At 38.1% G+C, this 25430-nt stretch overlaps 1 protein-coding gene across 2 annotated transcripts; it reads left to right on the forward strand.

The window, feature by feature from the left end:
* Window positions 1-6284: 6284 nt before the first annotated feature.
* slc38a9 (solute carrier family 38 member 9) lies at window positions 6285-23797 on the forward strand. Of its 2 annotated transcripts, none has more exons than XM_026340180.1 (15): window positions 6285-6554; window positions 10394-10529; window positions 12517-12646; window positions 12772-12890; window positions 12979-13042; window positions 13287-13380; window positions 14638-14808; window positions 16085-16144; window positions 16560-16769; window positions 17927-18034; window positions 18266-18372; window positions 18740-18853; window positions 19437-19585; window positions 21714-21803; window positions 21992-23797. In XM_026340180.1, exons 2-15 carry the CDS (start codon window positions 10432-10434, stop codon window positions 22155-22157), a joined length of 1680 nt encoding a protein of 559 aa, XP_026195965.1. In that variant the 5' UTR covers window positions 6285-6554; window positions 10394-10431; the 3' UTR covers window positions 22158-23797. The 2 variants fall into 2 exon arrangements, with proteins under 2 accessions (XP_026195965.1, XP_026195966.1); XM_026340181.1 differs by lacking the exon at window positions 6285-6554 and adding an exon at window positions 6969-7147.
* The last annotated feature ends 1633 nt before the right edge of the window (window positions 23798-25430 follow it).

Genomic DNA, 25430 nt, shown 5'->3' on the forward strand with positions numbered 1-25430 from the left:
TGCCAAGATGTGGCTGAATGCACATGTCCATGTTTCTGTCAGAATCCAATGATTACAGGAAAATGGAAGCACAACAAGAAGCAGTGCATTCAGCCAGAGTTTGACCACAGCTGCTCGCCCCTGTCCCTCAGGAAAGTACAAACAGTAGCTGAGTGTTTGATACCAGGACTTGTTGTTGTTGGTTTGTCTCTTTGAATGCATAAATATCCTAACTGATATGGTTATATGTGATATGGTCCTTTACATCAAAATTTCAGTGCACAGCCAATAGTAAGCTAGAGAGAAGGGCTACAGGATGTTGGACTTTCATGAACAACTCGATGAACGAAGATTCCAACCCTGACGCCTTAAAGCACCTTTACGAATTGACTGTATCTCTGTGATTAATGTGCTTTGTTTTATCAAAAATGATGAAAAAGTCAGCAGGACAAAGCCGACAGAAAACTAGCTCTAATAGGAGTGTTGCTTTATATTTGGATGGCACATACTCATTCATGATGAAAATGATCATTGTACAACACTGAAGTAAAGTAAAGAGGTGGAACTGTTGACAAAGTGTACGTGTATATCTGTGCTTGTGCAGGTAGAGTGATGTGAATGTATGCATACTGAAGAAGATGTTCTGGTTTGCTCATTTATTTTGCCTTCTGTTCAGTTCTAGAGTGGGAAATATAGAGATGTAGATGTTTGGTAACCATTTAAAAATGAACTGAAGTGAATAATGAAAATGTGAAAAGGTGTATATTTAGATAAATGTAATGTAATACATTGGTGTGTCCTATAGTCCTGTAGAGTAAGACTTAAAAAAACAAGGACGTTTTGTACTCTTGCACTTTCTTTAATGTGTACTGTAGTAGTTCATCTTTGACATGTAAAGTACTGTATGAATATTCATTACTTGCCTTGTAACATTTGAAACAATGCTACGTTTAGAAATGGTAATCAAGAAAAGTTTTTGGAGTGTATGCATGCCAATGGTTGGGTCCCAGTATAATAGGAAAACTATATAAAAAATGGTGCTATGTTACATTATATAAAGGTGCTTTTATGGACCCCAGCTGAATGCATGCAAAGAGGAACTATCACAAGTAGAAAAAAAATGAGAATGAAAAATTGCTGTTCTCAAATAGTGCTGCTTCCCAAAGATGTCGGAAATTTGGAAATTCCAGCTTTCTATTTGTTAAAATGCAACAGTCCTTCAAGTTAGTATTCCAGCTGTGGTTTACGTGCAGAAACCTCAGAACAGCTCAGTGTCGTCTGCAAACTTGAGCACACAGTGTTACTTTCACCCTGTTGTTCATGCCCCAAATCACGTTTAGTGATAGTTTGATGGGAAGTAGCATTTTAACTTGGACAAAGAAAGTGTTGTCCTTGTTCTTGCCTGTTTTTTCTACATCACTGGAACACAGGGAGGTTGTTATTACAATCTGTCAGCTGGGAATTTCCAACTGAAGACTAGAAATGGTATGACTTGCAGGTGGCAGATATCCTATAAGCGGTGAAGTCTAACTGTAAATGACATTATTAGTAGCCTCCTCAGCCTCCCCTGTAATACAGAAGCTATCCGTTATCATAAAGGCTACTGAAGCAACAGTATTCCACACTGAGGATGCAGTGGGCCATGAGGTGGGTTTTATTTTCAAGAAAAAAGAAAAATGTCATGTCTATTTACAGTTACACTGCCATTGTGATAAAGGACTAAAAGATCTATAGACAATCTAATGACATCATTTTGTACTTGTAATTCTTTAGATTTTTCTGTGTTTAAATAATTTCTCATGTAGCAGAGTTATAGGACAGCGGTCAGTAACATCAGTATAGTCTATGAAAGGTTAAAATGCAAAGTTGTTTCAGTTGGTTGATGAAAAAGAATCTGAACAATGAAAATGTGTATGTTTATTTGTTGTACTGATCATCTTTCTATTTATGTTTTTCATTAAATGTTTTACAATATTAGCAACGTTTACTTGGTTTTTCTGTTTAAGACTACAGCAGAGGTGGCAGTAATAGCTTACAGAAATATAAAACCAAAATAAAAGCGTAAGTGCTTGCTTAAAAGAGTACTTCACTACAAGTACAAGCACCACTTCAACTTAATTACTTGCTTAAGGTACAAAATACATGCTGTGAAAAAAACAGTGCTTGAAAAAAACTAATCTGTATTTCAAGAATTTATTTTAAAAAGTACAAAAGGACATAAAACGTATTCAAATTTTTTTACGTATTCGAAGCTTACTTTTAGTACTAAAAGTAAAAGAACTCATGCATAATGATATCTATGATGCATTAATGTAGTAACTTTACTAGCATTGCAGCAGGTAGAGGTGATATCTGATTATAGTTTATTATATTTTGAAGTGAGAATGTGTATCTGCAAAGTAAGTAACCATGTAGTGGAGTATAAGAAAGTTGAAATGGAAATACTAAAAATACCTCAAAACTGTACAAAAGCAAAAAATTCTCTAATCTACAGTAACTTAGAGAAGTACAATAAATCATCTTTTCAGTATTTGACTTATCTGTTGCCTTGTATTTTAGAGGGAGTGATGAAATGACCTGTGTGTGTCCATCCACCTACTCAATTTGTAACTTATGTCGGAACCTCAGGACAATCCTGAAAAGCTTTTTCCCTGGTCTCTGCTTCCCTACAGGTCCTCTCTACCCTCGAAACAGACACAGCCACTGATACATTCTGCACTACACTTTCAACTTGGCTGGATAGTTTCTGCCCTCCGTCTTCCAGGCCTGCCTTTACATCAGCTCCTAATTCATGGCTCACTGACCAGATCTGTGAACAATACATGATGCTCAGGAGTGCTTCCCACAGCATCACCAAGGCACAAAGACTACTTCACTGACAACTTTTCCACCTCCATAGAAACTGCACTCCTGAATGTTGCAGAATCCCTGCGGCTTGATTGGCTATTTCAATCTTAATTGATTTACCTGCAGCCTTTGACACTGTGAACCCCCAGATCCTCCTGTCTGCACCCTCTAATTTGGGCATCACTGGTATAGCCCAGGTCTGCTTGTCTAGAACTTTCAAGTGTTTAACTGTCAGTGCCTCTCCACTGGCGTGCCGCAGGGCTCAGTTCTTGGTCCTCTACTTTTTTGCATCTATACTACATCCCTAGGCTCCATTATCCAGTTGCATGGCTTTTCCTATCATTGATATGCTGATGACACACAGCTCTTCCCGCCTTTCCACCAGATGATTCAACTGTCTCATAACAAATCTCTGCATGTCTCTGCTTTGATGAAAGAAAGGCATCTTCGACTCATCTTCTCCAAGACAGAAGTTCTTGTCCTTCCAGCCAGACCTTCAATACAACATCAGCATCAACATAGAGTTTTCAGTGATTGTCACGACTAAGTCTGACAGAAATCTGGGGGTGATCACTGATGATCAACTCAGCTTTACCAACCACATCTCCTCTGTCTCAATGGCATGCAGATTTGCCCTTTTTAACATCAGAAAGATCAGACCCTGCCTCTCGGACAATGCAACTCAACTCATTGTGCAAGCTGACCCTTGCCTGGTCCTTGCCCACTGACCCAGAGGCTGGTTAGTGTAGTGGTAACATCACTGCCTTCCATGTGGGAGACTGGAAAACTGGAAAGTTCTTGCTTGCTTATATATTTTGCTTGAGTTGTACCTCATTTGCAAATTAATTTGGATAAAAGCATCTGCCAAATGACTAAATGTCCTACAACTTCTGTCTGATACACTGCCCAAGCGCCAAACTGTACAGACAAACCCAACCACTCATGTAACTGTGACAAATAGAACAAACAAAAAACTGACTGGCATAAGTCAGTCAGTGTTAGACTGTAGTTTGACCTGCTACTTGGTCAGTTTTGAATCTAGTAGTTTTTGTGAGTGATAACCACTATACCCCACGCTCTCTTAGCATTTTGGATTACTTTAGTGTGCTGGAATGAAACCTATTTATTTATTCATATGTGAGCACAAAAGCGAAATAGGGAGACTTAAAATGAGATTTTAACAAGTGCTGGGTTTTTTTTCAGCTAACAAAGAGGCCCTCCTTGGACTTGCCCATTTCTGTGGCTTCCAACAGAACTTCAACTTCAAGACCTGAATGTTGTCTTTCAGGCTTATACTGTATATCCCACCACTTTAAAGGTGCCATAATAAAGAGACGATCAATATAATTCACCTCACATAACACTGGTTTTAATATTGTGGCTTGCATTTTATGAAGTACAGAACCTCAGATTATTTATAAATTAATTGTCAACATATAGTATACATTGAACTAATCAGAATTTGTATTAAAACATACTTGATCACAATTACTATTATACACAAGTCTTTTCTTTTTGTAGACATGTCATGCTTGATAAGTAAAGGTGTCACATTCTGCAGCTGACGTATTTCTTAGTCTGTCATTTTTTCATCTGATTTTTTTCCCTGGAATAATGTGGAAAATCGGGATGACTTTCCTGTTGTTAGCCATTGAAGTCTGGATTTGTGTTGTGGAGAGACAGACATATGTTTGTAGTTTTGTTAAATGCATTGCATTTTTCCAGGTACTTGCTTGTTGGGTTTTTTAAATAATTCTGTAAGGTCTTAACCTTTTGATGCTGTATAACTAAACTCAACAGTATTCATCACTTTCATGTTGAAGCTGGTAACGATGGAGTGTATTTTAGCTACCTTATTCTGTTTTAACTATCATATGTTTTAAATGTGATGTGCATGTACAACTACATGCATTTTGTTTATTTCCATCAGACTTTATTGACATCAATGAAAAGACAGCTTCACATAAATGCACCAATTGAGACGGAGCAAATATTGATGGGAATGGGATAGTACAAGGGCCAGTTTAAAGGCATTAAAGTGTTGTACAGTCTCAACTAAAAGTATTGGATTGCTGCAACTAATTAATTTGTGTTTGCTGTACACTGAAAACATTTAGGTTAATGGATATGAGATAAAAGATCTAAATTTAATTGTTTATTTTCCGATACCTATATCTAGGTGTATTAAAATATAAGACATTGCACCTTATGTATCACATCGCCCAAACGGTTGATTCTCTCTTCAGCATCACCTGTATCATTCAGTCAGTGTCAGTGTCAGATGAAATGCATGTTGAATTGGACTAAAGACTTTTGATGAAGTTGGGCAGCATATCATCAGCTGTTGTTTGTCTCATGTTGCTCAGTACACCAGTGATTTCTTTCTTTTTCAGGACATTCAAAATTATTGTACTCCCTACAGCCACTGTTTGTGCCCGTGCAGAATGACTTGCTTTTCTCCTATAGACAAAAGCCCCAGTCTTCATCTTGATTTATCTTTTGAAGAAGAATTACCCTAAATACCCTTCCCTTATTGTTTGAACAATCAGTCTCACAGGACACACCTGGGTAACAAGAAACATTTATCAGTCACATGTTGTGATTGTTCTGCTCATTTTTGAGTGAGCTGATTCAACTTAGGCTATGTTCTATGTTGTAGCCATTCCAATACTGATGGAAGGGGTCTGTATGTACAGAATATAAATCTCCTGTGGGGTGATGCTGCTACAAATCCAGTACAATAGGTGGCAGCATTCACATTGGTTTACAGCCCACTATTAAATCAAAGACTAAAAAAACGTTTATTAGAGAAAATTACAGATTCAATTACAAGCTTATCTGAATAATAATCTGTATCTATTTCAGAATCCAGAAAATGGTACAACAAGTAGTGAATTTCAAATTCCTGAACTGAAGGTGGAAGTTAAAAAGAGAATCACTAACAACATAACATAATAATATTCACAGACATGATGGCAACAGACTCTGAGTCTAATTCAAGAGTACAGGGGAATAAATCAATATCATCTTGGGAATAAAAGCTAGTCAAGAGGAAAGGCCAAGTTCAATAAGCAAAGCAGAAACAGAAATATGCTTGACATGAAGTTGGAAAACAATGGCAAAGGTTATGGGTCGGAAATAAAGAAAATCATTTAAAAGACATTAAAATGGAAGTAAGGAAAGAATGGTCACTGGGTAAGGGCAGAGAAGAAAAACATTGTTTATCAGTAGGCCTAGCCCTCACTTATAATGAGATGTTTTTAAGCAGAGACGGTGGAACATGTACTTTTGGAATAATAACAACATATTAGTGAGAGACAGTGTTGTTAAAAATGAAGCTGGATCAAGAAGCAGAGGTCAAGAATTTGAGAATGACGTGGCTAAACCACCAGGTGGCGATGGTGCTCCTAGTGGTAGCAGCTCACCAGAGAACCCACGAACAAGAAGAAGGAGGCGGAAACCGCAGAAGCTCAGAGAGGTTCACGTCAACAACAACAAGTCCGGCGCGGCTCGGTTCGCTCGGCAGCGTAACGTGCACGAGTAGCACATATTCTTTTATTTCACTTCCTCTACCTTCACACGGCGACACACCAGCGGCCCGTTGCTGTTAACACAGTTTAATGACTTTGCCGACTTGGTGGCTGTAATATTTGGAATATTAGCTGACGCAGACAGACAAACGTGAGACGAGCTGAAGACACCGGGAAGCAGCTTCACGTCAGACCCCGGTAAGGAAGACCGCTCCTCTGTGTTAGTGTGTTAGTGTGTGTTAGTGTGTGTCAGTGTGTGTCAGTGTGTGTTAGCGTGTGTCAGTGTGTGTGTCAGTGTGTTAGTGTGTGTGTCAGTGTGTGTCAGTGTGTTAGTGTGTGTCAGTGTGTTAGTGTGTGTCAGTGTGTGTGTGTGTTAGTGTGTGTCAGTGTGTGTTAGTGTGTGTCAGTGTGTGTCAGTGTGTGTTAGCGTGTGTCAGTGTGTGTGTCAGTGTGTTCAGTGTGTTAGTGTGTGTCAGTGTGTTAGTGTGTGTCAGTTGTAGTGTTGTTAGTCAGTGTGTGTCAGTGTTGTGTCAGTGTGTCAGCAAGCAGGGAATCAGTGAAATCGATAGGAACAGGAACAGAGCTCATCCGATAAAAACACAATGCTGCTTTTTGCTTAAGTTAGCTAAATGTGTGCACACTCAGCACTTTATTTTTCCACTGACAAAACGCTTGAAATCTCCATTTTGACGTGAAAGCTGCCTCCGTAGCTGTGTTTAAATCGCTTTAAGGCGGTCATCGTATGAATGTTGTGTGAGATGGGAAGTCAGAAGATGAACAGCTCACACAGTGTAAGTAACTTAATGTTTGACAGGCGTTGTTTAGTTGTTTAGTTGTTGTGTGTGGGTTTATCATGTCAGCAGCTGTTAAGGCCTATAAGGAAGAAGAAGCTGCCGAGTAACGTGGCATCATTACAGTGATGGTACTTAACCAGGTTTCTACCAGCTGGATGATGTTCAGTACACAATCCCGATCTTTGACCTGTGGAACAACTATAGTTCAACTTTGTATTGTATTACAACACGCAATATACATCAACAGTGGACAGTAAAAACTGTAGAGGAGCTACTAAAAAGTATACTCAGGTATTGTATAGTACAAATGTTGTTACTTTACTTTACTTTGTCATTTTTAGTTTTTCAGTTATCTCAGTATGCTATAATACTATAAAGCTATTCTAATGACAAGTGACTCTAATGACCAAAAGCTAGTCAAGAGGAAAGGTCAATTTCAATAAGCAAAGCAGAAACAAAATATGCTTGACATGAAGTTGGAAAACAATGGCAAGAGTCAAAATCTTGGGTAATTTTGAGTAAATAACACAAAAACACAAGAGATACATAGCAATAAAAATGTTTCTTTTGTTTCAATTAAGGCATTTTGGACAGATTTCGGTGTTTGTGGAACCAAATATTTGCTGCTTATATTTATATGTGCCTCTCATGTATTAGATACAGTTGTGCGAACTCAAACACAATCCAGTTTTGTTTTGAAAAAGTATGATTTATGAATTTTAGTAACCTAATAAATGACATTCCACTGACTGCATAATAATTACCTTATAATTAGTCCTCAATTTAAATGAAATTGCAACAAGGTATTGTTACGTTTTTACCTAGAACTTTGCACAGACTTATTAAAAAAAAAAAAAAAATCAGAAATAACTTAATACGTTTCCACAGTAATAGTGTGAAATATTATTGTAATGTGAACACAGGTATTATATTATGGTTTTAAACTTGTGGTTGTAATTTCACTAAAACTGTAACCAGATTTCCAGGTAATGAAATCAAAACTGAAAAAATGTTTTGCACTAACTGTGGAACCATGAGGTAATTAAAAGAATTTGTGTTGACAGGAAATAATGTTTTTTTTTTTCTGTTAAAGGAAAAAATGACATTGATAACGATTTTGATGTTTTCACTGTGTCTGGTTTTGCCTTTTTTCTGTGCTCTGTAGAAATCAGAGTTATTGTATCAGACACCTCATTTAAAGCTACTACAGGAATAATAAAAGGGGAAATCTCCATTAATTAAAATGTGTCTGAACTAGTAAACCCAAGTCATTTTGGCAGTTATTTATTTGAAGCTGTCAATTATTAAGCCCACCAGCTGCAAAAATGGGTCGCAATGATCAGCGCTGTCTCAGTTAGACAGGGCTAGTCTAATCCACCCTGAGGATGGAAAGATATGATCTCTGTGTGTACTATCTGAAAGTATACTGCTGCAGAACATACGCAGGCAAATAATGAAATTAAACAAATAACTGCAAAAATTGAAGCAGTGAGTGTAGTCTCACAATGAGGTTAATTTATACTTCATTTCATTAATTTAAATGGCAACATTAGAATAAAGAAGGACAAAACATTAGACAGGGAGTTTCACTGCTGAGGGGCCCAGCTAAAAAACCTAGGCCCAGTCAGCTTTAGTGACAAGTTGAGATATTGGAACCATTAGAAGGCCACTGCTAAGGAGGAGGATCCCAAGCAGCAGTGAGGCTCAAAGCAAGTCAGCAGATCACACATATCAGGAGCCTGAACATTCAAGACTTCAAAAACAGACAGTAAATTCATTCCTATGTGAACCTTTCCCTAATCAATCACAGTGACGTGAGCAAAGACCAGTGTTGTGTGTTCACTTCTCTTAGTTTTAGTAAATATCTGGCAGCAGTATTCTGTGTTGGCTGTAGTTCTAATACCCAATAGCAAAATAAAGAGCAATATCTCCTCCAGTCCAGTTTGTCTACAGCTGCATATGGAGAGAATGATCCATCTGCACACTGGTTACATATCTCAGTTAGACAAGGCTGGATTGAACAACTTCAGCTGAAGATAAACTGAAACAGTGTTCTTTATAAATGGCTGAATCAGGTATGTAGTCAGGTCACGTACATGTGATGTGGGCGTGTTTGCAGGGCTATTAAGAACGATACAACTTTCATGATACATAAAGTGTTATTCTAATATACATTTTTTTGATGTTTGACCTTGCTTTTGATTCAGTAATGTGCATTTTACAATACCTCTAAAAACTATAACGAATGTTTAAAAAGTTTAAATGTGTTTTTTTCCATCATCGTAAGCACTCACTGCTTTGTGCCATTGCTTGTTACCAAAGATAGATTACTAGCAGGGGACATTGGGCAACTCTCCTAGAGGTCCCAGATTCTAAAGGCACGAATACGATGTCTAAAAGCATGGTGCTATGTCACACACATGATAGAGATTGAACAGCCGCCTGGCACAAAGTTTCAACAGTGTCAGAAATTTAGGGTAACTATCCTACATTGTGACATCTAATGTACCCAACTTTGTTAGATCCATGTTGCAATAAAATGACATGTTTACTGAAATCTCACTGTGTGTAGATGCCTTAAAGGATCCCCAAAAATCTCTATAGGTTCACCATGTGGCAGTTGGGTTGTGGTGAACTAATCAAGTGGTATAATAAATGGTCTGCACTTATATAGCACTTTGCTATACAATTTCAACTGGCATAATAAAGGCAGATTGAAAGGTCCTAAAATTAATATCTTCATTATTTCAGCTGATGTTGCTCCTACATGATTAAGTTAATTTATGTTTATTCCAATTGCCCCACAGTATATGGAGGAATTAATTAGGGCTCAGCAGCACATTTTTGCCCCTGGGCCAGCAAGCAGGTTATTTAGTCCAAAATCTGTTTTCACTGTATGAAAATCAGCTTTAAGAGATTTCAAACATGCTTGAGTCAGATAATCCAGCAGTCACAATATTTACTTTTATGCATCACCTCGTGTTAAAGTTGATTTTCACAGCACGTTGACGTGATTGGGACTGTAACTAGCTGGGGGGTAGCCCATCATGTCCACAAATCATAAACAGTACAGCAGTGTTTGGAAATAGTTATCTGTAATGCCAAGCTCTGTCCTGTGCAGTGCCGGTGGATTACTTGGTAGAGCAGAATATGAGTACAATAAACAACTGTGCTACACACATGATCTTTTATGGCTTCACTGTGACAGTCTCTGATTAGGTTTTACAACATATGTCCTCCCAGGCAGGTGATGAGAATTAAGAGCACTTTGCTGAAGGATCATGGAGGACGATTGCAGGCCTCTGCTGAGCTCTGGGCAAACTGGGGGGAGCTACTCGCACAGAGGCTCTGCAGACTCGTTGGACTTCAAGGCCAAAAGGTAGAGTACAGTGAAACATTACACCAATCAATATACAGTACTTACCAGCACTGCAGTGTGCACATGACGGAGAATATACAAAACATGAAAGAGCCAATGCAGCAGAATAGTGTTCCATTGTGGGATTGATCCATAAACTCAAATAAAAGTCAAATTTTATGGTAATATAATAACATTATCACCCAGACTAGTTAAAGGGTGCAAATTTTGTTTAGTTTTTTTAATCAGTCAGTGACATTAACAAACAATTTGCTAATTGTTAAATCTTTAATAAAACTTTAACTGATTATTTACACTGGTCATAAAGGTTTGTGAATGTTCGATATTTCTGCATTAATGTACTATATGAATGTAATCAGATTTTCAAAAAAGTTATAAAACTAAATAAAATGTAAACAAATTACACAAAAACACGCTTAACAAGTGAATTTCCCCACTTTGGGATCAATAAAGTTTGATTATATCTTATCTCTTATGTTGTTAGATGTCTGTCTAGCTTAGTTATAAAGGAAATTGTTTGCATGCATTCTAAAACCTGTGAAGCACCAAATCATTTAAACAGTTTGGTGCTTTAGATTTTTACAAATGAAGAACATAACATGATTTTTCATGGATGATACAAAGGCTGATAAATTATACCTAAGATTTTAGTTTCATATTACCAGGAAAGATAACAAAAGTGTGAAGACATCAGCAGAGAAGTACAGTATGTGTATATGACCATTATAATTAATACTAAATGTAATAACGTGAGGTCTGATTACTGATGACTTTCTCTTTTTTATGGATTCAGATGTAGGGTAGATGTATATTTAAGGCAGTCTATGCCTTTGACCTCCTGTAAATTGCAGAATAGCTCAGAATGGTCACACGTTTCTCTTACACTGACATGTTTTATGTAATAAACAAGTTAGTCTTCCTGGAACTCGCCTCACAAGCAGGTACTAAGACATACAGTGTGTGTGTGTGTGTGTGTGTGTGTGTATCTTTGCCAAGCATCATTTCCAACTGCATTAGCAGGATGTGAAAGTTTTGATCTAGTTAGGTATTTCACAATGACCTTCTAGCTTTCTAGCACATAAAACATAACAAACATAGCGAGCAAGGCGTATATTTTCTCCAGTCTCTAAATTAGTCTTTTGATCAGTTGCCGTGAAAACATAGAGATTACATAAGATATTCACTGTAGATACATATAAAACGGTAAAAAGCAGGATATCATCACATTGGAGAATCTGGAATCAGACAATGTTTGACGTGTACCCATATTATGACCCTCTTTGGGCTATAAAAAATAACAGGTCCCTGAAGTCTCCAAAATGTGTCTGTACCCTGTCATGCTGAAAAACCGTGTAGATAATAGTGAGCTGGAAATGTTTGCGAACAGACCCTCTCAAAAGTGACTGATTTTGTGAATCCAGTCCAAACCATCTTTGAGCTTCAGTCCTAAAATAAATCCAGCAGCCACAAAGTGGTTGAAACTTTACATACAGACAAATATACTGGACCTTATTTATATCCTGAAAGAATGGGACGAAGACAAGGCTCTTTTGAGTTTGTCCATATGTCCGACAAGTGAGTGGTGTCCATGCTTTGCGCTCTGCTGCTGCTGTTTTGCTATTTTCTGAGTGAATCTGCTGTAGCAGGAAAAACAATGGCGGACTGCGAGTTTTTAGTCAAGGTTATCTTGGGTCGTGTTTGGACTAAACCTGAGCAGGGATTGCGTCCCTGAGACTCGACAGTACGTCATTTTTGCACAAACTTTGGATGGACCATTCAGGAAATGGTTTCAAAAATGTAAAATAAAAAAAAAAAAAAAAAGGAGGGAGTGCACTTCTAACTTGTTGTGGGTCATGTCTACATGCACCATAGAGTCATATACCAAATGTACCATGAAGTGGATTTGTACAAAATATGGGCACTTTACTTAACTTTTGTAAGTTGTTTGATATATTGTATATTGCATGAAATTCTATGATTCTTCTAGGCCTTTCCATGTGGAGCCCAGGAACATCATAGGTGATGATCTGCAGGAGAGAGTTTCTGCTGAGGCTGCCATCCTCAACAGCAGAGTTCATTACTATGGCAGACTTACAGGTTCCTCTGACAGACTACTGGTAGGTTCAAAGAGTTAAGGTCACTACAGTAACTGACCCAGAACTGAAACAGAATTCAGAGTTTAACAAGCTCAGAGTATATGAAAGCTACTTCCTGGACTGCTTATCTGTTTGTTGTCCTCCAGAGTCCTCCAGACCATGTGATCCCCCGGCCAGAGGAGATCTATATCTACAGCCCTCTGGGGACAGCTTTTAAGGTGGGAGGTGGTGAACATGCCTCTAAAAACCCCAGTATCATCACAATGTAAGTCATGTCAGCATCAGTCAATCGTCTCTGTATATTTACCAGAAGTGAATGTGTTTGATTATTACTTTATTCTCTCTCTACACAGATTTGCTATATGGAACACAATGATGGGCACATCTATACTCAGCATACCTTGGGGTATAAAGCAGGTGATTAGCTTTAAATCTATACGTTAGAACCATGGCTCATTCAAATACATAAAATGACCAGTTTTGTACTGTGTTGCAGTACAGACCAGAGATGTTTTGAATTGTTGTTTCATTGAGTGATCAGCATGTTCAGAACTTGGACCTGGTGGTGCCTTGACACAGACCAGCCAGCAGTTTAATATGGCTAATACTTTATATTCACATGTTAAAATTAAATTGAAAACTGTTCTGTTTGTTCCTCTAGGCTGGTTTCACTCTGGGAAGTGTCATCCTCATTGTCTTAGGCCTGCTGATGCTCTACTGTTGTTACATTGTCCTCAAATCACCGAAGGCAATACGTAAGTCAAGCAGCACTATGGTTTAGAGTTTAGTATTCTGATAACCATTATAAATGTGTAAAAAACTGAAATTACCCTTCAGAGTTTACCACACTGGTTCTGTGTACACTACAAACCACCTTGTCTCTATAATTTAAGTTAAATGTCATTTTCTGGACACTACAAAAACAATATCCCCTTGTTTGGTTTTTGCTTGTGTTGTAACTCATTTCAATACAGCTCTTGAAATGAGAGAAACTATTATTTTACCCATTAGCAGAGGAGTCTGTCTACTGTCCCCAGTGGGAACCTGACCTGTGAGCATCACATTATCTGGGAATATTAATATTATTATTATTATTATTATTATTATTATTATTATTATTATTATCATTATTATTATTAGCCTTTTACTGACCACTTAAATGTTTTAGGTGTTCAAGCACCAAATGTCTTAGAACCTTAATGTATTTGCAGCATTTTGTGTGCGACTTACAAGGGTAGGCAGGGTAAGCATGAATTTAAAATTAGCAATTGAAACTCTCCCTTTGAATTACTTGCACACATTTAGTGTATCTCTATAAAAAGCTTTTTGCACATTTTTAGTTCATTTCACCTTTAATTCTAAAAGCTCAGGAAGCCATTATTTGCAGTCCAGCTTTTAGTAGTTCATAACTTCACCCTAGTCATCCAACTCGAATGCAAAATATACAAGAGTTACTAAGGTGCGTTGGGTACCTCCCATACCATAGAAAGCAAGTACTGTAATGTTTTCAAAATTTTGGTATCAACTTGATGTGGTTGCTAAGCTTTCTCCGGTATACCTATTTGCAGGTGTGGGTCTTTGGAATTACACATTTTCCCACTCCACATTACCCGTAGTAGTTAATTATTTCATCAGATATCACTATTAACTAATTACCTCTGCTAGGTGCTTGTGATTAGTATCTGTTGTCTACATGTTTCCATAGAGGAGTGACTCCCTTAGCATGTATCTGACAGCATTCACACCTCACAGCAGCAGGCACACTGAGGCTGACCAACTGAGACAGACACTCAGGATCACAGTTCTTGTCCTTAGTTTTTATAGTAGCTGAAAGTCTTCAGATTTTATAAATGGTGCAAACACATAACCATGTGAATGTGAGAAGACACACATGCCATTGTTCTTACTGTTAAATTCACTTTACAAATCAGATCATTTACAAATACACGTTAATGAAAATTTCTTCTGTCAGAGATTTTAACTGGTCTGTTCTTTCTCTGTGTTCTGTCCAGCGTACCTTGACACGTCCGACTGGGAATTTCCTGATGTTTGCAGGTACTACTTTGGCAAGTTTGGCCAGTGGCTCAGCTTGATATTCTCGATGGTGTCACTTATTGGAGCAATGGTGGTTTACTGGGTCCTCATGTCCAACTTCCTCTACAACACTGGACAGTTTATTTACAGTAAGTCACAATGTTATTGTCAGTACCAGAAAGGAGGTATTACATAGTATTGAAGCATCATGCCATAGATGGGTTTCACAGCAGCACTGACAGAGCGACTGGTCAGGCTAGAATGGAAAATGAATGCAGCCAAATAGCAACTGTGGATTGTCTGCAGGACAAGTCTCTGACTGTCTTTGAGTGGCCCAAAGCTCAGACTTAAACCTCACAGAATATCTGTGGAGAGACCTGAAGATGGCATTTTATAGGAGGGCTGCATGATTTGGTGAAAAACATTCAATCTAGGACACAAAAAGTCCTATTGTGTTCTATTACAAAAATGTACTATGATGAATACAGTGAACTTTCGAATTAACTCAGGCAATAAGCATGAGAGTGTTTTAGAGAACATATAATTAAAGGTAAACAATTTAATGTAACTTTCGATAAAACACAAACTAAACAGAAGTACTTCACAGAAACAAATAACGTCATTTTTTCCTCATTCACACTTAAAACACACATTGAACCCAGACACTGGAGTCACAGCCACTAGCAGACTTCAGGGACTCTCCTCAAAGGAAGTTGTTAATATCTGGCCTTAAAGTCCCAAGATTTGTCACTAGTTGGACAAAAATGGTCACTGAAGTTCATGTGACTATAAATGTAACACTAGTAAACTAGTAAAAGACTAGTCATCTCTTTATTTGGTGTGTAGCTAATGAGTGCACAAACAGAGAACAGGTTATCTTGTTCAGACATATTTATTTATTCAGATTATTTTGATTCATACACATTCACTGTTCGTGTAAACTTTGATAGTTTCTTTGGTTGTGTAAAGCTGCTTTGTGACAATGACAATTGTTGAAAATAATATTGAATTGAATTGAATTGAATTGAATTTAATTTAATTGGTGGTTTATACCTTTTCAAACTTGCATATAAAGACTATGGAAGTAGAGTGGAATGTGAAGTTTTCTTTTACTACATTGCATTAAGTATTAGCTACTTTATGTGGTGACATATACTACACTTTAGGTTATTTATTAGTTCTTCAAATGTAATCACACATCAGAATACGTTACACATTCGTAATTAAAGCTAATTCACTGCAGATGGTGAAGTGTGAATAAGTGGCTCTGTCCATTGAGAAAATGAAATAATAGCACTGTTGAGTAATACATTGCAGCACCTGGTTATATATTATGGTTATATATATTGTATGCAGAGATGTGATGGATTGTTGTATGTACAAGATTGTTTGGTTTGAACTCATTGTTTCCTCTGTTTTCTATAGATTATGCCCACAATGTCAACACGTCAGATTCAGAATTTGGAACCAACGGCTCAGATAAAGGTACCATTTAAAAATCTCTGGGAAAGAGGAAATTTGCCAATCATTAACTAGGAACAACACGCTAGTGTAACACAGAGTTTTAAAATTCAAGAAACCTGTGCTAGGCACATGTGCCATCTGCAATGATTTAAACCCATAGGATTGTGAGCACACAGGGCTTTTTGCCACCTTCTGGAAGAAGCATGCAGCAGGCCTAACTTTATAGTAGAGGCATTGTATCATTAGTCACATAGTGAGAATTTGGTCCTAGATTTGTACATTTTAATGAATACACTGAAGAAGATTGTTCATTGGTACAGATTTTGTTCTCTAAAACATGACTTGTTTCCTAAATCTTACGTAGTACAAAGGAAAGAAAGAGAATGGATGGATAGATAGTAGTGCTATGTTAATTTTTTTTGTTTTGTTTCACCAGTTATCTGTCCATACCCAAACACTAACCCTATTGGAAACAACAGCGTTGGCATGTCTTTCATCACTAAGAGTGGAAATGATACTTCTGATGTTGGTTCTTTTGAATATTGGTGGAGCAAAACCAACACCATCCCGCTCTACCTCATCATCCTGCTGCTGCCGCTGCTCTGCTTTCGCTCAGCCTCCTTCTTTGCAAGATTCACCTTCTTGGGTAAGAAAGAGAGAGAGCAGCATCATTGATATCACTGGGTAATTGTGTTTAGAAGTGCCAACAGTTAAAAAAAACACTTAATGTGGCAGCAGTTCACTGACCTGGTGGAGCAGTACTTATACAATCATAGTGTGCGTCATTAGATCTATGGTGGTCTCTGTATCCTAGCTAAAGACTGGCAACAGGTAACTGGACTGAAACACCCTTTACTTCAGTTTAGAGAAAGCTATGCTGACTGCAGCAGTAAAGAGCCAAATAACTCTCTGCCAGCAAGTTAATGATGACTGTTAAATATATTTAATTCATACAGTTCTCATCAAAGAGCATGTCAGCATGTCAGAGTGCAATAATTTGCATTACATTTACATTTGGTAATTTAGCAGACACTTTTATCCAAAGCGACTTACAAGTGAGGTAGAAGGCAAGCTAATATCTAAGCTGAGGGGAAGACCCTTAAAGTAAAGTGCTCTAGAAACAGCTGTTTCCGTTCTATGAGGGGTAAGTGCAAGCGTTTTCTTTTTTTTTTTTTTTTTAACATTTAGGTGCAAAGAAAGATTCAGAAGAGAAATGTTGATATTCCTCATTGCTTTTAGTTTATTTGTTTATAATCCATCAAACTTTAGTGCTTTGATGCACATTGTTCATTTCTCTGAGGAGTAGTCTCTCTCTTTACATTGAATTACTGCACAACATGAATTCTAAACTCAGATTAAAATCTGTGACTCTGTGGACATTTAGACAACTGTCATGTTCTCAATCCCTGCAATGATATTTTTAGAAAAGCTTAACAAACAAAACAGTCTGTTAGTGGCTTCCTGTTTTTACCCTATTGATCGTCACTGTAGCTGTTCAAATGTCAAACAGCAGGAAAGATAAGCTAATGCTAGTACTACATTAATACCATAACTTCAAATGAATCACAGTGTTTGTACTTTCTGCAAACCATAAGCAAGTTCAGTTCGCACTTGTTACAAAAGTGGAATGCACTGGTAATACTTTATCCACTACCTTTGACCCGTTCCATTTTAGGGCTGGTCAACTTGGAGCTCAGGGTCTAAGAGGTTTTTAAACTGGAACACATTTTTGTTTTTTGAGATTTCCTTCTCAGTGAGGTGTTTACTACATCACTCTTTCATTATTCTGCTGTATTTTTCCAGGCACCATATCAGTGGTCTACCTGATTGTGCTGGTCACTATTAAAGCTGTCCGCCTCGGCTTCCACCTGGAGTTTCACTGGTTTAATGGAACCCAGTTCTATGTTCCAGGTAAATGTCCTGCAGTTTTTCAATAAAGCTTCTTGATGTAATATGAACACATGCAACATATCTCACAGCCTGAAAGAGACTTGAATGAATTATCAACACATTCATGCTCACAAAGGTATAAACCCCTTTGACTGTGGGAAGTAATCCAGTGCAGCCACTGGAGGAGTGCTAAATTTAGCAGTGGTAGTAGTAGTAGTAAATTTCGACTTGTGTGTGTTTGTGTTCTTTCAGAGTTCAGAGTGTTTTTCCCACAGCTGACGGGTGTCCTCACTCTGGCCTTCTTCATTCACAATTGTATCATCACATTAATGAAGAGCAACAAGCACCAAGAGAACAATGTGAGCCTTACACACCCATGCTTCTGTTTTGTGATGTGATGAGATTTAACAAAAGCTGCATCAGAAAGCACCCACAGTATGAACACACTGCAAAGTCTGCAAAAGTATACCCTCAAGCAGCATCCACTGTGTTTACTGGCAGGAAGTTAGTATTTCTATTTCCATGACAACTGCTGGCAACAATAGAGTTGATCCTCAACCTTTGTTGTGACAGCATTCTCTGGAGTAGTTTCTTGTCAGTGAATTAAGTGAGATGTTTCCATTCCTGCAGTCAACACAAGCTCCCAGCAGTCATGTTTATTGTTTTCAGGACTCCCACTAAGGAAAGTGATGCTGATGTTAAAGTAACTGGGTTTTGGTGTTTCAGGTGCGGGACCTGTCAGTGGCGTATCTTCTAGTAGGACTGACCTATCTGTATGTGGGAGTGATCATCTTTGCTGCCTTTCCCTCACCTCCTCTTTCCAAGAGCTGCATCGAACCAGTAAGAGTCACACTTCAGTTTCCTCATCTGTTTCTTATTAGCCTCATCGTTTTCCTCACTGTGTGTCTTTTGCTTGCATCATAGTCCCTCCCATTAATGATCAAGGAGGGTCACAGTGAAAAGTCGTCCAAGATGGACTTGGTGTTATTTTGTAACTTTTGTCAGTTTAGAGTTTGTATTTTCAATGAACACTCACTAAATAATAATAGGGGGGACTATAGCAACTTTCATGTCGAGGGGGAAACAATCATATAAGGGTCTTAGATTGTACCTGTAACACTGTGATTCTGTGACAGTCTAACACTAAGGCTCCATCACTTAGTGACTCTGTGACTGTTATTTTGAGTCGACAGACACATTCTTGATAACACAAGGGTAATAATACTTCTATACTTCATAATTTCAGACACTGCACTGTTTGTTTGATTTTGAAGAAAGCTCTTTTCTTCTAACACTCGTTACATGTGGCCATATTAAAGTAAAGTGACTACTGTCAGATCAAAGCAGTCACAGATACATGCTAACTGTAGCTGTGTCAGATGAAACCCACAGTGCACATGCTCCACTATCTTCTCTCCTACAGAACTTCTTAGACAACTTCCCCAGCAGTGATGTGATGGTGTTTGTGGCTCGGACCTTGCTGTTGTTCCAGATGATCACAGTCTACCCCCTGTTGGGTTACTTGGTACGCGTCCAGATGATGGGCCAGATCTTTGGCAAACATTACCCAAGGTCAGTTTCAGAAAATGTGACTAGTTTGACATTCGGAAGCATCACATTCTTTTGAGAGATGTACCACGAGCCAGTCCAGTCCACATGGACCTTCCTTCTTAGACCGGCTTAGGTTAAAGCTGTGGTACATTCTTTACTAACTGTGTGTGGAGTTGTGTGTGTTTGTAAGTGAATTGTGTGTTTTGTTTTGTTTTTTACTTTAGGCAGCTTTCTTTGTCTACTTGTCTACTGCAGCAGAAAGCGTCACTATAGTGAAAGTGAACTGAAACTGTTGTGGTCCAGTCAATAATCTTTACATTGTGACAGTCATTTGAGGAATTGCTTGCCTAAAAATATCATAAGTGCCTGTAATTGATCTATTTAATTGAAGGTAGCCTTTTTGCCTGATCCACTGAGTTCCTGAACGTTGGTCTTTTTACAGTGTAAAAGTGAACTTGTTAGTGCCATCTGCTGGAGAAATGATGTAGTGAACACAGTTTACACTAACAGTCCCTATGAAAGGTATTCGCCCCCCTCGATGTTTACATCCTTTTATACACATTAGAAATCAATCATTATATATATTTTTATTTATTGACATTACTTTGTAGAAACCTGTTTTTACTTTGTTTGTCAAAGTCGCCAACTTTAATTGACCATGATTTAAATCATGATGTCAGTGAAAGGATAAAACATCCAAGGAGGTGAATACTTCTTATAGGCACTGTACACTGGTTTAGTGGGGAAACGTTAGTTAGATAATTAGTGGAAGACTTACTTACACATATTGTTAACCAGCATTGTGGTTGACTCCAGTAAAAACAGAACTGTCCCTCTTCTACACGCCGCTGTTGTCGCTGGGATCAGTGCTAAACTAAAATCATTTCTATTGAGGTTGTCATGAGGTCGTCGTCTGTTGAACCAGATTGTTTTTAAATAACTCATGATCATATACCTTTTACTTCACTTCTAAATCATTTAGTTATTATAAAATGGTATCAGAGGTGTGTGTTTGTGATGCTGCAGCTGCTGTTATTTGTCAGGTTACACACTGATCATATAAAAATTGGTTCATGATAAAAATTAAAACACTGTTGACGATTGTTCATTATTTTTTTACATCTGTAATTAATTCAGCTCAGTTTGTACCAATTTGCTCTGACAGTAAAGCTGCACTAATCAGTATTTTAACATTATTGAAACAAATGTTTGTTTTGAAAGATGAGAAAAACAATCTTTACCACCTGGTATGATGAGGTTTTCAGACTCACCAACTTCACTGTCATCTCCCTGCTTTGTAGCACAGCTGTTGTCAGTGAAAAGGCTTTTAAAAGCCACTGTAGGCATATGTGCTATTTTCAGTCCTGAGATTAACACTGCATGTTTTATTCAACCTTATCACTTTCTTATTTATTTCTGTGGAAGTCCTGGACTATGTCTCTTCATAGTCAGTCAACACTTGATGTTTTAGTGTATTAGATTGTTTAGTGGAGTCAAAACCAAGAAAAAACAAGAATACCAACAATATTTAATAGTAGCCAAGTTGGCTGGGCTTTTTAGTGAGGCTGAACTAGTGAGTAATTTGTGCTGTGACATTTTCATATTGCTGGTTAAAATGGAGGTAAAACTAAAGTAATATACTATAATATACAATTCCAGTCTTCCCTCACTTTAAGTGGTGCACCCTGATGTGCCTCAGCAGGTTTGTGGTTTTCTTTCCAGAGTGTTGTAGCCACAGGGCTCCTCTATCAGCAATACGATACCCTCCCTTTAATCTGGTGACTCCAAATGTTCAACACTTTTTCCTAACCAAGCCCTGCTGTTCAGCACACTTTGTCTAAGCTCCTACAACCATATTGTTAAAATGCATGATGTAGCTAGGTTAAGGTTAACACAGTGAAGATTTCAGCAGCTAATGAGGGTTTCCTTAAGACTTACACATTAGATTAGATCCTTTGGAGCCCTCAGTTTGTTAGAAGTCTCACTGAGAATTTAAAATGATTTCAGTTTCTCAGTATTTTAAAAATCTTTTAGGACCCCCCCCCACCCGTCTCAAATGTAAGAGTACCTCCTGTGTATGTCAGGTGTCATGTGTGTTTTTACGTGTCACATTTTTCTTATTATCTTTTTTTCACTTGTCGCTGTGTAGTTTCCTCCACGTTCTGGCACTGAACATCCTAATTGTTGGAACTGGTGTGTTGATGGCCAAGTTTTATCCCAATATCGGATCCATCATACGGTATGTTTAACAGTGATTACCTGTTCACTTTTACTTGATGATGATAATTCACAGAAATGGCACATGAAAGCAACATGACCAGACTGTGTGCCCTGCTCCATGATTTCAGAACTACATTTTGCATTTTGCCATGGTCACTGTTGAGCAGAATGTTGTGTACTGATGTAAACCCTGTGTCCCTTTTGTAGGTTTTCTGGAGCTGCATGTGGCTTGGCTTTGGTGTTCGTCTTTCCTGCTTTAGTCCATATGATCTCCCTAAAGCGGCAGGGGGCGCTCCGCTGGCCATCGGCCCTCTTCCACAGTTTCCTGATCCTGCTGGGCGTAGCCAACCTATTGGCTCAGTTCTTCATGTAGAGCAGCGACCTAGACACAGACACTGTTGGCCATCCAGAGACAAGATTAAAAGAAGTGATGAAGATTTCAGATGGTAATCTCTGAAATTAGACGTCAAGTGATGAAGTGCATAGTGGCGCAATACATATATCTCCAGTTATGTCACGGCTACCAAAGCAGCCTGCAGAACTAATGTCTGTGGCAGTGATATCAGTCACTCATTGAAGTCAGAGTCATTTTGTAAAGGTTAATGTTTATGGGAATAACAGAAATCCATGTCTTGGTTTGATAACATTATCTTTTTCTTTTCTTCAGCCAGTGGTATTTCTGTTATCAAATACTGCTTGGAAATGATTTCCCACATAACACTGTTGTTTATTTCTGCCCTCACTTGTCCCAAACCTGACCACAGTGTGGCCGGTGTTGGTGTTGCAACTCTGAATCCTTAGTTTCCCTCTTACTCAAAATGATTACGTTTTGCTTATATTTCACATTAGTGTGTGTTATCCTGTGTGTTCTGGTCTGTTTGTGAAGATGAAAGTCTCTATGAGCTCATCTTAAAGGGGCATTGTGCAAGATTTAGTTGGCTCTAGTGATAAGGTTACAGAATGTAAGCACCTGAAAACTCTGTCACCCCGATCCTTCTCATGCGTCAGCGAGTCTGCTGTACCTGTCAGGTGTCATGTCATCATCTACGACCTATCAAGTAGCAATATGCCATGTGATGAGGTTACATTTGATAGCTGTATATTATAAAATTGAATGTAGTTAGCCTATTCATGGTGTAAAGTTAAAGGTCATAGCTTGAATCTAAGAGAGTGAATATTATTGTTACTTTTCTCACACTGTGGTACAGTTTGGTTTTGTTTGTTTATTCTGGGCTACTTTAGAATCACAAAATGGAGTCATGTGAAAGGCAGCCCACTCCCTATGTAGACCTAAAAAGCTCATTCTAAGCTGAAGGAAACAGAGCAGTTCTTATTTTCAGGTGATTACACACTAATGAATATTCTATTTCTGCTAATAGAGCTTTCTGAATCTCATACACTGCACCTTTAAAGCATGATTTATGACATCACATATTTTATTTTATGTCATATTTAGCAGGCTCGTCCCAGTCAGCACACAGACAATGACAATACTCCTCATGTAGAATTAGGAAACATCTTGTTTTGCTGTTTTTTTTCCTTTCCGGCCTCTTTTGAGAGATGAAACACAACCAGGGAAGGGAAACTTAAGCATGAAAGGTTCTGGTACTTGCATTCCAACATCAGCTTTACAGCTGCTATAATCTCTATAACAATGGATCAAATGATAGTGTGTAATGTAAAAGGGAACTGAAAGGGGATGATGATATCAGTGTCATTCGCACTACTTCTTGTTGCTGCCCCCAAAAGAACAAAAATGATTACAGGTTTAAAGATTGTCACAGAAAAGTGTTTACAGGTTTTGACAGCAGGCGGCCATGTTGGGTGCTCTAATGTTTGAGGATTTGGCACAAACGTTTATGAACAGTGTTGATTTCCAGTTAATGTTTGAATATTTACATTATAATTCCTGTTTTGTAGTAACTGTAACTAATGTCTTGTATTTTACTAATGACAGGATATGCAAAGGGAATTTTTGGTGTGGAAAATAAACTGTGTGAGTCTATCAAAAAAGGTATTTTCCTGGTTTGGATTTAATCAGAATTTACCAGTGTGTAGCTGCGGTTTGGCTGAATCTTGTTTTAGCAAAGTTGTCAATTAGTCCATTCATTAAAAACATCATACAGAGGTTGGTGTGTAGTGTACCTTAGGTGTTAGCAAAGACAAAGCACATTCAAGAATAAAAGCACTAACATTAAGGGAAATGCTTTGTCCTCAGGGGACTAATGATTAATTTGATTTAGTTTGCCATTCTCATCTATAAACAAATTCAGACTCTTTGCTGTGGTTCATCCTGCTTGCTTGTTTTTTCAGGATGTGTCTAAAACCCAACTGGAATCAAGTGTAAAGGTTTAGACACGTCCTAGATGAAGAGAAAGGTCCCATATTAGACACTGTGCAGTAGGGCAAAAGCCAAGACATGAAGTCAGAGGAGCTCCCTGTAGACCTCTGTGACACAACTGTGGTCAAAGGTAAAAATAATCAGCTTCAAAAGCATTCCTTGGTGTCAGGCTATTACTATAAAACCAAGGGTTAAACACAGTATAACAGTTTAGTCACTTGGACACATTTGACTTGAAACATCTGTTTTCATTCCTGTCCCAGGCTGACTGAGCATGTTCTTCTGGTTCTTTGACTCTGACAGTTTGATAGCTGTGGCCATCACACAGCAGCACTGATACACGTAGCCTTAATAAAACTGATGATCTTCTTCACAGTAAACTGATAAACAGAAACATTCACACTTATTAATTACTACACATTTTCATGCCACAATCTTCAGCTTTGAGAGTTTTTCAAACAAACCTGGACTAGACTGATACACTCACTACAGTTATCATCAAAATCCAATTCAATCCTGTTGAGAATACACTATTTAGATAGCAGAGTACCTGCACTTCTGCTTTTTAGATCCGTTTTAGAGTGAGTACCTCGACTTGAGCATGTGTAACCTAGAGATGTCACATGTGGGGGTGTGGAAGACCCCCTACTGAGTGCACAGTGGTCCTTCTCAGCATGTTGCCATAGCTACCGTTCTTTGTAGCTACTTCCTTAGGGTGGATTCACACAGACATTTGCCCTGTGTGTCAGACACGTTTACACAGGTGGGACCGCCACCATGGTCCAATCATGTGCGTTTCCTGTTGGGTTACTTTGTAACGTGAACTTCTACTTGAGTGGTTCGTCTTTATTTGTATTATTTTCAACTTTGTACACTTTCTCTCATCAGATGGTTTTCAGATCATAAGAATTTGTGACATTTCTTGTCTTAATGTGCTTTAGACCATCAGTTGTCGTGTGCAGAGGAGAGGTGAGTAGTCAACAGTTAATGCTGCTACAACCACTGTGCAAATCCATATTATGGCAAGAAACACTCAGGGAAGTAAAGACAGAAGACAGTCAATCATGACTTTAGGAAATAAAGGTTCATCTAAAAAGCAAAAAGATAAAATAAAGATTAAAATAAACACTTTTGACTGGTGCTAAAAGCTTTCTGGTGGCTAAGACATAAACATAAAAATTCACACATGTTCACTCTTAGCGACAAACTTTTTTTCCCTAACAAACTTACTTGTTTTCATTTGTGCTGCACAGAACAAAATTAGCATCTGTTAATTATGTGTGTGCAAAAATGTTACATTTATAT

The sequence above is a fragment of the Anabas testudineus genome, chromosome 22, assembly GCF_900324465.2.
Source record: "Anabas testudineus chromosome 22, fAnaTes1.2, whole genome shotgun sequence".
NCBI classification, from domain to species: domain Eukaryota; kingdom Metazoa; phylum Chordata; class Actinopteri; order Anabantiformes; family Anabantidae; genus Anabas; species Anabas testudineus.

Bases quoted from the DNA above. Each gene is read 5' to 3' on its own strand.
- slc38a9 (XM_026340180.1), top strand. From the start codon at position 10,432: ATGGAGGACGATTGCAGGCCTCTGCTGAGCTCTGGGCAAACTGGGGGG. The intron at 19,586-21,713 runs GTCAGTTTCAGA...GTCGCTGTGTAG, and splicing joins TTTGGCAAACATTACCCAAG to TTTCCTCCACGTTCTGGCAC. The intron at 21,804-21,991 runs GTATGTTTAACA...TCCCTTTTGTAG, and splicing joins AATATCGGATCCATCATACG to GTTTTCTGGAGCTGCATGTG.